Source organism: Urocitellus parryii, chromosome 7, assembly GCF_045843805.1.
Source record: "Urocitellus parryii isolate mUroPar1 chromosome 7, mUroPar1.hap1, whole genome shotgun sequence".
Taxonomy (NCBI): Eukaryota; Metazoa; Chordata; class Mammalia; order Rodentia; family Sciuridae; genus Urocitellus; species Urocitellus parryii.
In genome coordinates, this window is record NC_135537.1 from 130,460 (window position 1) to 142,777 (window position 12,318).

Below are 12,318 nucleotides of genomic sequence, written 5' to 3' on the forward strand. Positions count from 1 at the left end.
GTAGAGCAAGCCTCACAACAACCAACTGCTGACCAGTAGGACTGTCCCTTCTCACCTTCTACCCTTCTTTTTCTTAATAAGAATTATAAAACATTGAGACTTCATAGTGAAAGTAAACACCTCTCTAACCTCAATTCCTGGAGGCCACCATGTAATCATTCAGTGACCCTTTTCAGAATGTTCCCCACAGAAGTAAAAATATTTATTCTTACTAGGAAGGAAACAGGATTGTGCTGTCGCACTGCAGCTTTCCACACAGAAGTGTTCCTTAGAGCACAGCCTGGGCAGCACATGCATGATCCCATATCCCCAACTACTATACAGAGTCCCACAGACCTGCCCACAAATGCTGAGAGCCATAGCCAGTCGGAATGGCCCCTGGCATTTTGCCAGAAGTAATGGTTGAGAGGCCAGCCATTAAGATGATGATATTAAGTTAAGCTGTCTATAATTGCTGTGACTGGATGATGCTGGATTCAAACAGGCTGTGTATTCAATTGTATATTAGACCTTTACTGTCCACCTCGGGCACCCACTACTTTGGAGTTCCCGTTGAATTCTCGCGGGTTCCGAGAGAGTGCGCCGCAGCCCGGTGGTGTTCCGGGAGAGTGCCCCATGGGAGTTCCAGTTGGTGTGTGGTGTGTTCCTGGAGGAGCCGCGTGGGTGGCGTTCGGGAGAGTTCCCGGGGAGTGTGCTGGTGGAGTTCAGAAATAAAGTTTGTTCCTGCTTGAGTGGCTCGTGATTTGTGCCCAGCCAGACTGCGGCACACAACCAATCCCCTGCTGGCAGATTCAGCTGACAAATCTGAGTTCCATGCTTCATTCACCTTGAACCACTGCTGCAGCTACATACCTTTCAGTCTTTCTTTGGATCTTAAAATGTGATTTCATGTGCTGGAGAACAGAGAGTGGGGGATAGAAAGCATTCAGGATTTACATGCATGCATGTAAAAGCATTCAGGATTTATAGGCTTCTGGGAGACAGCAAGACCAGAAATAATGGCCAGAAGCAACTGGCTTGAAGACTCCAGGAGCTGGGCCCCACCCAGGCCATACAGTGGGATATGTGGAAGAACAAGGCCTCATCTCCCTCAGCACCCACCCACTGTTGAGCCTCAGAATAGTCAAAGGAAAGAGAGATCCAACATCCCCACCTCTCCCTTCCTGCCCTAAGGGCTGAGCCCTACTTACGAGAGATCCTCAGATATGCCTTCTTTCCTGAGCCCAGGAGAGCATGTGTCATGGAGAGAACAAATACATCAGGTCACTCATAATCATGATCTGCCTGTCCCTTTCATAGTTCCCAACCCTCCTCTGCCTTCCTCACTCATCTCCTGCACCTTCTGGAGAGGGTCTGCCATGTGCCTGTTCTGCATGGACACCTCTTCCATCTCCCAATCCAGAGCTCTTCCAATAATTGTTCCCCTGTTCTCAAGTCTGTTCCTCTCAGTACAAGTATAGGTGCAGGAGGGGCTAGTCCCTGACCACAAGCAGGTGCTGCCACCCACACCCATACTGAGGACCTGGGCTTGTTTTACACATATAAATAGTAGTTTGCATAAAATCCATTCCAAATTTGCCAGGAATACACAAACCTGGAGGTTGCATTTTGTTCAGGTCTCCACCAGGGCCATTCTCCATCCAGGAACCCCTGCTACTGCCGGCATCTGAGGAACAATGACAACTGCCCACTGGCCACACTGGCACTTAAGCTTGTGGGACATAAGGCTGCAGGGTCCAGGCTGTCAGGTGTCAGCACCTGGTTGACCTGCACCTCCTTCTGCCACAGCAATGTCTTCCCACCCCAGCCATCCTGTGGCCCCAGAGCAATTCCTTCAGCTCTGTCTGTGTGTTTGCCTGTCAGAGTACCCATTTTGTCATCACCCTTCCCACTCCACAGTTAGGGAAATACCCTATTTTCAATTACAGGATAGACAAGTTACTTCATTTATGGATTTCAACAGAGGGTAGCAGAGGGGCACTGCTCAGTTTTCACAGAAAGGCATGCTGGGAGCTGAGTCTGCAGCCCCACACTTTAGGACAGAGAGAGTATCTCCCAGCCCATCCTATGTCAGCACCTTAAGGGAGCTGGTGAGGCACAGGCTGTTAAGCACAATGTCATAGCAGTTCTCAATTCAGTGATGGCCTCCTCGTGACTTTTCCCTTAGTGTGCTGATCTGCCCAGCCCCTCCTCCACTTAGTTTATTTCAGTCCTTCCTAGAACACACAAGGTTCTGGGTTCCATCCCCAGAACCACACACCACATACACACACACATACACACACACACACATACACACACACACACAGGAATGTGTAAAACAGGGCCCAAGAGCACCCATCATAGTCAGCACAAATAAGCTCTACCAAAAAACAAACAGCAAGTCAAGCTCAGTGGAGTGTTTCTAGCTGATGCTCATGGTGACACTCAACACATGGGCCAGGCAGCCATTGATGGCCATGACAGGCACAACACATCAGCCCTTGCACTGGTGTTGTCCCTGTGAGCACTGACCACACAGATTTCTCAAATCTGAGCCTGCTCAAGCCAGAAGCTGTGGAGAAGACTGTTCTAGAAATGCCACCCCCAATACTGAGTAACTGCTGCCTGCTCTTAGCCACTGATTTTATGTACATATTGTCTACCACGCGGCCTGCGCAGTGGTTTCATTAATGAGGTTCTAGGCATAAAGTTAGTTAGACGAGATCGAAATAAAAACACACAGACTCAGTTACCTTAATTCTATTGCTAGGTCCGAGACGGCTCCCCTCTCTGGTCCGCTCCTCTAGCCGCCCAGCAGGGCAGCAAGGATTACTCAGGGCTAGCAGGAGAGAGAGAGCGAGCACGCCGGGGAGTAGCCTTTTATTAGGGAACCAGAGATTCAGGGGAGAATTCCATCCAATGAAGGTTGAGGGGGGGCTGCACTCCAAGGTCAGGGTCAGCGATTGGGTCCCCGGGGTCAGTGGTCAGGCACACCCCCACACGGATGGGCTCTCTCATCAGGAGAGGGACGGGAAAAACTTCGACATATGCCAAAGTGCCTCAGACCCTCAACGGGAGGCACCCGATCACGTGTGAGAATGGCTCCCAACAATATTGATTTTTTTCTGATGGTGCTAACAATTGAGCCCAAGGTCTTGCACATATAGGGAGGTGCTCTACCACTGAGCTACGTTTCTAGCCTTTTTTTTTTTTTTTTTTTTTGATACTGGGGATTTAACCAAGGGTGCTCTACTTTTGAGCTACACACCAAGCACCTTTTCTATTTTTATCTTGAGACAGGGTCAGCATTTCCCAGATTAGCCTCAAACTTACAGTCCTCCTGCCTCAGCCTCCCAAGCAGCTGGGACCACAGGCATGTGCCATGGTTGCTGGGCCTACAGGCACGTACCACGGCACCCAGCTCACCACTGACTTTAGACAAGAATGCAGAGTGTATGATAATCATGGTCCCCCAGACTAGCATAAGAAGTTGCTCTGGGATTCTGAGTGAGTCCATTGGTCTTAGAAACCCCATGTTTTCTCCCTGGCATGATAGACTGTTTTAATCTGCATTATGTGCTGAGTCAAGAAACACGAGAGGCAGATTACTTTCTGGCGGAGGGGCTCTAACACCTCCTTACACAATGTGCTTGTAAGAAACTGACCTCCAACAAGCCTCTTTTTTTTTTGGGGGGGGGGTTACCAGGGATTGAACTCAGGGGCACTAGGTCATCAAGCCACATCCCAACCCCATTTTGATTTTATTTAGAGACAGGGTCTCACTGAATTGCTTAGTGCCTCGCTTTTTTGCTGAGGCTGTCTTTGAACTCACAATCCTCCTGCCTTAGCCTCTGGGATCAGGAGTGTGCCACCACACCCAGCTCCAATGAGCCTCTTAAAGTCACTCCTTATCCTGGAGATCTTGGTGTGTCTTTGCACAGGTGAGAGTGGGATGTCACTTGACAGCCAGAGGAAGGTCCACTTCCTTTAGGCCAACCCTTTTCCTCTCCCCTGCAAAAGTCTACCAATAAACCCCATGCTGCTGCTGCTGCTTGTTGTGTTCCTCTCACCTCTAAGTTCATAAAGAATACCCAGAATAACAGGGTTCTGTGAACCTCCACATTTTCTATGTCACTCCTTTAGTGAGGTCATCTCTGAGTCTGAGATAATGGACATGAGTAGTAAACACCACTGTTTCCTCAGTGTCAGCTTTCAGTTGCTATGACAAAATACCTGAAGTAAATATACTTAAATGAGGATATGGAGATTATATATATATATATATATATATATATATATATGTGTGTGTGTGTGTGTGTATAAAAACAGCACACAGGTTCTTATCGCTGTATGACTCTGACACTATCGTTCTGTGCTTCTCAGGAAAGACCAGATGTTCTGGAAGCCCAAGAGCTCAGCACCCTCATGGTTGGCTGCAACCTGCTATGGCAGTTTTGTACAATATATTAATGCTAAACCACATCCAGGAATGAGGCAAATGTGTTGGAAAGTCTTCTCAACCCAGCATCCAGAAGAACCTACAAAAACTGAACTCAGACACATCCTTCCTCAGAGGCTCCTGAATGACACCAGGTCAAAGCCCCTAGCCTCATCATGGATTTCCAGGCAAACAAGCTCTGACACATCCCTCCAAACTCCTAACTCCTTGCTCTTACCCTAAACCTAACCCTAACTTATACCTCAGAATCATTACCCAAACCCTAACCCCCAATTCAAAACCTAACCCTTAACCCAAATTTTAACCACAAAGATAGCACAAAGGAAAAAAAGGAAAGATATGCCCTGGTACCTTCTTTCCCTATGCTCTCCAAGCTCCTAAAATTGGAGCTGAAGGTCAGGGTCAAACAGACTGTGAGGAACAGGTAAGAGAGTTAGCAAGTAATAATATGACCCAAAACTCAGGGCTACCCCGGTCCCTCATCCAAAGCCCACAGGGTCAGTTTATTGCCTTATTATAAGGGAAGCCTGCACAGGAGACCCATGGACATTTTACTCCACTACAGTGGGCATTATAGGGTTTGGTGGAAGGGTGGTAAAGTGAAAGCAACAAGAGGCATCTGGATGAACACAAAGCAAGACAGGGCTGTGTGGCAGGCCCACATCTGGTCTGAACTGCTAGGTGGATCAGGCTCCTACTTCCAGGAAACCATAGTTAGGACACAGTGCTAAAAGCTCTGCATCAGATAAATTGAGGCATCTTATTGAGATCTCAAATAAAAGAGTCATTAGGATGTTTTGTATCTGCATGGTGGGTGTGGGGTCCCCCCCCCACAACATTCTGGCTTTATCTGGATCTATCATTTTGGCCTGAGGTGTGACAGGTTGAATAGTGACTTTCCCATACAAATCTGATGTTTGCTTTCACAGAAGCCAATCATGCTAAGATCTATGAAAAAAAAAAAAAAAAAAAACCCAGGCAAAAAGAACAGCAACTGAGTCTGATTACTTTAGGAGCAGACAGGAAGTAATCAAGGCTAGAACAGCAGGAGAAAGACATCAGAGGCCATCTAAAGCAGGCTTGTGTAATCCCTACTTGGAACCTGTATTGCAGATACAAGGAAGTAACTGACTAGAAGTATGATCTGGAATATATGAACGGTCACTCCAGGGAAGGCAATGTGATGAGACGGGGGTAAGGGGGACTTACATCAGGAGTTTAACACAGCAGTCAGGGTCAGAACTACAGTGATAAAATGCAGATTTGAAAAGACAGAGATGACATAAACCACGAAAGCACTGAACATATGGTGTTGGCCAAGAGAACAATCAAGAATGACACAGGTTTTGTGACCTAATCAATTAGACAAGGTTATTTATACCACTGAAAAGCAGAAGACAGGGTAACGTGGTGTTTCAAACTTACGGAGTTTGAATTGCCCATGGAACACCCATGCAGAGACTGAGTAGACAGCTGGGTTTCAGACGCTATCTACTCTGGGATGCAAGTTCAGAAATATAAGCAAAGATCAAGCTCAGGTCTCCTAGGTCATCCAGAGATCCCAATTCAATAGTGCAGAGGAACTGAGGCTGATGCCTGGAATAGCCAACATTTAGACAGGTATTCTGCTAAGACTCAAATAAGGTATCTATCTGGGTCTATTTGGGGCAAGAAGCTCCTTGGTTCCTAAGAAAATGCACAGGTGGTTCTCTGCTCAGAAATGAAGCAACATGGACAAAGGACCACGCCCGGGGGTGAAAACCTGGATCCAGCAGTGTCAGGCCCTATCTCATCCATACCTCTTCTATACACAGCACACTTTCACTCATTGTCCAATTTTATCAAAAAAGGAGATTTATTAGGGTGATGTGACATAATACATAAAGCACAGGTCTGTGGCACAAACTAGATGAGGCCACTGGTAGGACATCTTTTCAAAAATGAGCCAAATGTACAATTACGTAGCTTCCCCACAAATCCTTATCACCAATGGCTACGGAATCAAATCAACTCAATATTCTTTTTTCTTTTTGGGTACTGGGGATTAAATCGGGGGCAGTCTTCTACTAAGCTATACCTCAGCCCCGACTCCTTTTCTTTTCTTTTTTCTTTTGAGGTAGAATCTTTTTTTTCTTTAGTATTTATTTTTTAGGTGTAGATGGGCACAACACAATGCCTTTATTTTTATGTGGTTCTGAGGATTGAACCCAGGTCCCGCCCGTGCTGGGCGAGGGCTCTACCGCTGAGCCACAATCCCAGCCCCGAGGCAGGATCTTTTTAAATTGCAGAAGCTGGCCTATTGCCTCAGTCTCCCAAGTAGCTGGGATTACAGGCATATGCCACCACACCCAGCAAGTTCATTGAACACTCACTTCAGCTTATCATAGAAGATCTCCTAAATGCAACTCTCTCTCTTCTAGCAGAAGAGATATTTCATTTAGAAAATCTACAAATGGAGTCTTATGCTCATCTGACAGTCTCACACCTGCCCAACAAACTCAGATGCATGGACCAGGCAAGAACTAACCAATCCCATACTTGCTGACAGAGAATTCCTAGAAAGGCTCTACAGTCACGACAAACCTTGACAGCACCATGAGGAAGAGAGGACTGTGCCAAGATAGGGGAGAAGCTAAAAGAAATTGAACCTAAATTCTTCATCAGGAGTGTCCAGAGTGGCCTTGGTTCTCCCTGCTGGACGAGGTCTGCAAAACCTTTGGCTCTTCTTTCTGAAGGCCTCACCTACAGGCTGCACTTGGGCTGAACGGGCAGCTGTCAATGAAAGGGGAAGCAGAGGGTCAGAACTGAGTAACAGCTCACATTATCTATGCAGTTATGAATCCCACACAATTCCAACTGTTATTAAAATTTACTAATCAGTTTCTCAAAATTATTATATTATCATCACCCCATGTTTAGAATCAGATTCAGTAATCTGACAAATATGTCAAGATCAAGTTGTAGAAACAGGGTTTGAACCAAGGTTACTCAGCCCTAGGAATCATACTCACAATGCTATGGGATCTGGCTTCATGGCCGATAGAGAAAGTCAAAGCAAAGGCAGGTGGGGACACCTTTCCCCACCAAAGGAACAGAACCAGGAGAAGCCAGCCACTTCACCTCCCCCCAACCCCCACAAGATGTACAGACTCCCTGCTCAGGCTTCCCTGAGCCCATCTCCATCCAGGACCAGCCTTTCTGTTCTAGACTTTTTTTTTTTTTTAAGTACTGGGGATTAAATCCAGAGGCTCTCAACTACTAAGCCATATCCCAATCATTTTTTTTAAATATATATATTTTTTATTTTGAAACAGTGTGTCACCAAGTTGAAATCCTCCTGCCTCAGCCTCCCAGGCAGCTGAGATTATATGCTTGTACCATTGCACCCAGCATGTTCTGGGGTTCTCCTTTCCACTCCCTAGATAGTTACTCCCTACCCTCTTGAACTAAGTATACTGAACTAACCACTTCCCAGATACTCACCAGCCCTGAGAGCCCGCAAGGACTCTTGCCACTCGGCCTCCATCTGGGCCCTGTAGTCCCCAAACAAGGAGTGCATCAGCTGCCTCTTCCGAGGCAGAGGAGTTCTTTGACTCCGTAGAGTTCGGATTGCACCAATGGCCTGCTCTTCTGCAGATAAAAACAAAGGACAAGGGAGTGGGGTTGTGGCTCAGTGATAGAGAGCTTGCCTTGCACATTTGAGGCACCGAGTTCTATCCCCAGCACCACATAAAAATAAAGGTATTGTGCCCATCTACAACCAAAAAAAATATTAAAAACACACAAACGACTAGTAACTCCTACTGTCCTATCGCAAAAACAATTACATCCCCTTGCAGAACCACTGTCACTATCACATCCCCCCAACTATATGTGAAGGACCCTCACTCTGTTTTGGGGTAGGTCTCTGCATCTTGAGGCCCAGCTCCAGCTGCTCCACACACCAGGCCAGTTCCCGGGCCAGCTGCTCCGCCTGTGATGAATCGTTACAAAAGGCACTGGGACAACCCCCACCAAGCCACACCCCATTTCCCGCCAGGCCTTAACCACCCTCGCCCCCAGATCTTCGACCACACCACTCGCAGACTCGCTCCCAGGTCACCGGAGAACCCATCCTTGCCTGGGCCTCGGAGCTTAGGGGAGACTCCTCTGCGGCAGGCTTCTGGGAGGTCTTCTCGCCTCCATTCGCCACAGAGACCCTGTTCTGGGTTTTCTTCTTCTTTTGCTTCTTGGAGACAGTCACACCTTCATCGCGGTCGGGGTGCGCTCCGGAGGCGGCCTCAACGCACGTGGGTTGTGCCCAGTGGAGACGGTCGGCGGAAGGACCCGGGGCATCGGGGCCCCGGCCCGGGAGCTGGGGTTTGCGGGACGCGCGAGCGGTACCAGGTTCCAGGGCTGCTGGCACCCTCCGAGCAGGACGTCCTGGAGCCTGGAGAAAGGGAGGCAGCAGGAGAGTCACGGGGCGCCGCCGACCGCCCCGAGCCCCGCCACCCAGGCGTCCCTTCCGCGCGCTCACCGCCATACGCCGAGCGGCCGCCGAAATTTACATCGGGCCGAGTCCCACGTCGATCTCCGTCCCGGAACCACGCTGGGGACGCAGAGTTCCGCGGCGCGCTCGGAGGTGGGGCGGAGAGTTGGGGAAGGGCGGGGCGAGGCGGACTCCCGGGAGGGGAGGGTTCCCGGGAGAGGCGGGGAGGCGCAGCCCAGGGAACCGGAGGCTCCGGCACCAGTGTCGGCCGGTCTTGCTCGTGTCCCAGGCACGGTTCTAGAGGGCAGCATAAAACTAAAGAGGGCCTGGGGCTGGGGCTCAGTGGCAGAGCTCTTGCCTGGCGTGTGTGAGGCACTGGGTTCGATTCTCAGCACCACATAGAAATAAATAAAATAAAGGTCCGTCAACAACTAAAAAAAAAAAAAAACTACAGGGAATGTCCTCACAAAGCACACCTGTCAGTGGTGAGGAAAAAAAGTAGGCAAACAAAGTTGGCACAGCGCTACCTCGTGGGTAGCTTCAGAGGGTCAATAGACCTTTGGTGGAGAAAAGCGCAGTACAGGACAAAGGCGTGGGCGCGTTGGTGTTGCAGGTGGCATAGTCAGATCAGGGGAGAGGGAGGGAAGGTCCAGCTCCTGTAGGGCCCTGTACACGAGTCAGGAGTTTGCTTTCATTCTAAGAATGGGACAGTCATTGTGAATCATGGGCGATGTGACCTTACTCAGGTGTGTGCCTGGGAGATGAAAGGGCCAGATGAGGTGGAGCAGCCTCAGGACAGAGGAAAGAGCCCAGAGCACTTGCTGGTGGGCTTGGTGTGGCCCTAAGGGAGGCTGGGGAGTAAGTGGAGGAGGCTAGCCCTATCCCACAACCTAACACTGGGCCACCATCTCCACGGGGCCTCACAATGGAGAGCAAATACCTAAGGGCTTTGGTGAGCTTATTCCAATTCTTTGCCATTATTAGCAATGTTCTTGTGTGTCTCCTATGTGAAAGAATTTTTTCTAAAATTTTTGTTAGAATTGTATTAGTTCTGTAGAGCATTCTGGGGAAAATTAAATGTCCTTAATTGTTGAGAGCCATAGTTTAGTCGGAATGACGCCTGGCATTTTGCTAGAGGGAATGGTTGAAAGGTGACCCTGCTCTGGGATTAGGGAGGATCCTCCAGGAATAGGGCGGTTCCCGGATTAGGGCGGATCCTGTTGCCTCGGTGCCCTATACTTTGGAGTCCCCAGTTGAGTCTCACCGGGTTCTGAGAGAATTGGCGCATGGAGCCCGGTGGAGCCAGTGTATTCCCGGGAAGTGTGTGTAGAGGGCCGATGAGAGTTCGGGAATAAAGGTTGCTGTTTGAACCTACAAGGCTGTGTGGTGGCTCCGTTATTTTGTGCCCAGCCAGACTGCGGCACTTAATTAGCTAATTAATTAAATGTCCTTTAATAAATAGTGATGATAACTTTATAAAGGTCTTTCACACATTGGGGGGGGGGGGTTGCTGGGGCTTGAACCCAGGGCCTTGTGCATGTAAGGCAAACACTCTACTAACTGAGCTATATCCCCAGCCCCCTCACACATTTTTTTGTTAATGATTCCTGAATTTGGTTGTTATTGTTTTGGGGGGGATACCAGGTATTGTACTCAGGGGCACTCAACCACTAAGCCACATCCCCAGCCCAATCTTTGTTTTTTGTTAGAGACAGGGTGCCACTGAGTTACTTAGTGCCTCACCTTTGCTGAGGCTGGCTTTGAACACATGATCCTCCTGCCTCAGCCTTCTGAGCTGCTGGGATTACAGGCTTGCGCCAATGAGCCCAGCCTGGATTTATTTTTCACTGTTACCAGTATTCAAATGTGGACACACATATCTCTATTACTGTGGTATAACAAGAAAAGAATCTGGTCTTTGTCCTGGGTTACTGGCCCACGTTTCCTCCCCAGCCTTCTGTGGTACCTGTCTGAGATTCCATCTCAGAGGAGGCTGGGCTCAGGCTCCCTTACCTCTGGGACTTGAGCTCTGGAGAGCCCATACTGGGCACCCACCCCACCACTCCTGGACACAAGAGAGCAGGTGGCCTCCCAGATCGGCTCCCAGATTGGAGGCTGAGGCAGTTTGAGGCCAGTCTGGGGATGGAGCTGAGTAGTAGAGTGCTCCTGCGTTCAATCCCTAAGACTGTGGGGAAAAAAGAAATGAGGATTTCATATAATTTGCATATAATTTAGACACAACCTCCTTTGATAATAATCTCTAGATTACTTAAAATACCTAATACAATGTAAATGCTACCTAAATAGTTATTATACAGTATTATTTAGAGAATAACAACAACAACAAAAGGCACATGTTCAATACGGAGGCAATTCTGAAAAAGTTTCAATCAATTTGAATTCACTGTGCAACCTACAGACATGGAAAGCCAATTCATTCCAATACATTTGCATTTCTAAGCATTTTATACCTTTTGTTTTTATTATGGAGGATATTTCAGTTTTTAATTATGTTATCTGGTTGATTATTGCTGGTGGAAAAAAATGATATTGATCATGTTTAACTTCAGAAGATAAATGACTTTGTCTTTAGTAATAATAAAATAAGGCTTTTAAACACACACACACACACACACACACACACACACACACACTTTATTCTGGCGCCCAGAGATTTAAGAATGAAGTGTTTACTTTTCATTGCTTATAGCCTGTAATCTTCCAGTTGATGTCTTTTTTATATTTAAAAAGTCAGAGTAAACTTCACAGCTCTTTTTTTTTTTTTTTTTTTTTTGGTGAGACTTTGTATTATTCACTCCCAATTTTGGTAGTTTAATATTCTGGAAAATGAACATGCTAAAATATTCATATTCTTTATGTGAATAATATGAATTCAACAGTATTTTAATCTTCGTAAATGTTTCACAAAAATGCTCATGAAAATGCATCATCTAACCTGGCTTGGTGGCTCACACGTGTAATCCCAGCGACAGGGAAAGAAGATGGCAAGTACAAGGTCAGCCTCAGCAATTTAGAGAAACCCTCAGTTTGGCGAGACCCTGTGGGAGGAAGAGTATATATCATCTACTGAACGAACTTGAGTCTCTCCGTGTATTTACATATTTCTTCCAGTGACGGCTTTGCTTGCGCGCTTTTTGGGTGTCGCCCCCGTACTGGGGATCGAACCGGGCCGTCGCGCAGGCTAGTCCCAACCCTCTTTACGTCAGGACACAGTCTGATCCAACTCTGGAGGCCTGTGTACGGGTTCTCTCTGGCTCGGCCCACCCGAACCGCCGAGGTCGGTGGCGGCCCGGGTTCACCCTGGCAGAGTTCCGGTCCCGCGCTGCGTCACCGAGTCTCCTCCCCCTCCCGCTGTCCGGAGCGGCTACGCCATCGGGGCGGGGCTTCC

The 12,318-nt window shown here is 48.0% G+C and overlaps 1 protein-coding gene across 2 annotated transcripts; it reads right to left on the reverse strand.

The window, feature by feature from the left end:
* Positions 1-6,517: 6,517 nt before the first annotated feature.
* C7H8orf33 (chromosome 7 C8orf33 homolog) lies at positions 6,518-12,236 on the reverse strand. 2 transcript variants are annotated; one of them, XM_077800684.1, is made up of 7 exons: positions 11,866-12,236; positions 10,923-11,094; positions 8,958-9,296; positions 8,562-8,870; positions 8,330-8,414; positions 7,925-8,071; positions 6,518-7,213 (listed from the first exon to the last, which is right to left on the reverse strand). In XM_077800684.1, the coding sequence occupies exons 3-7, from the start codon at positions 8,961-8,963 to the stop codon at positions 7,074-7,076; spliced, it is 687 nt and encodes a 228-aa protein (XP_077656810.1). In that variant the 5' UTR covers positions 8,964-9,296; positions 10,923-11,094; positions 11,866-12,236; the 3' UTR covers positions 6,518-7,073. The 2 variants fall into 2 exon arrangements, with proteins under 2 accessions (XP_077656810.1, XP_077656811.1); XM_077800685.1 differs by lacking the exons at positions 10,923-11,094; positions 11,866-12,236 and having other exon boundaries at positions 8,958-10,598.
* Between the last annotated feature and the right edge of the window lie 82 nt (positions 12,237-12,318).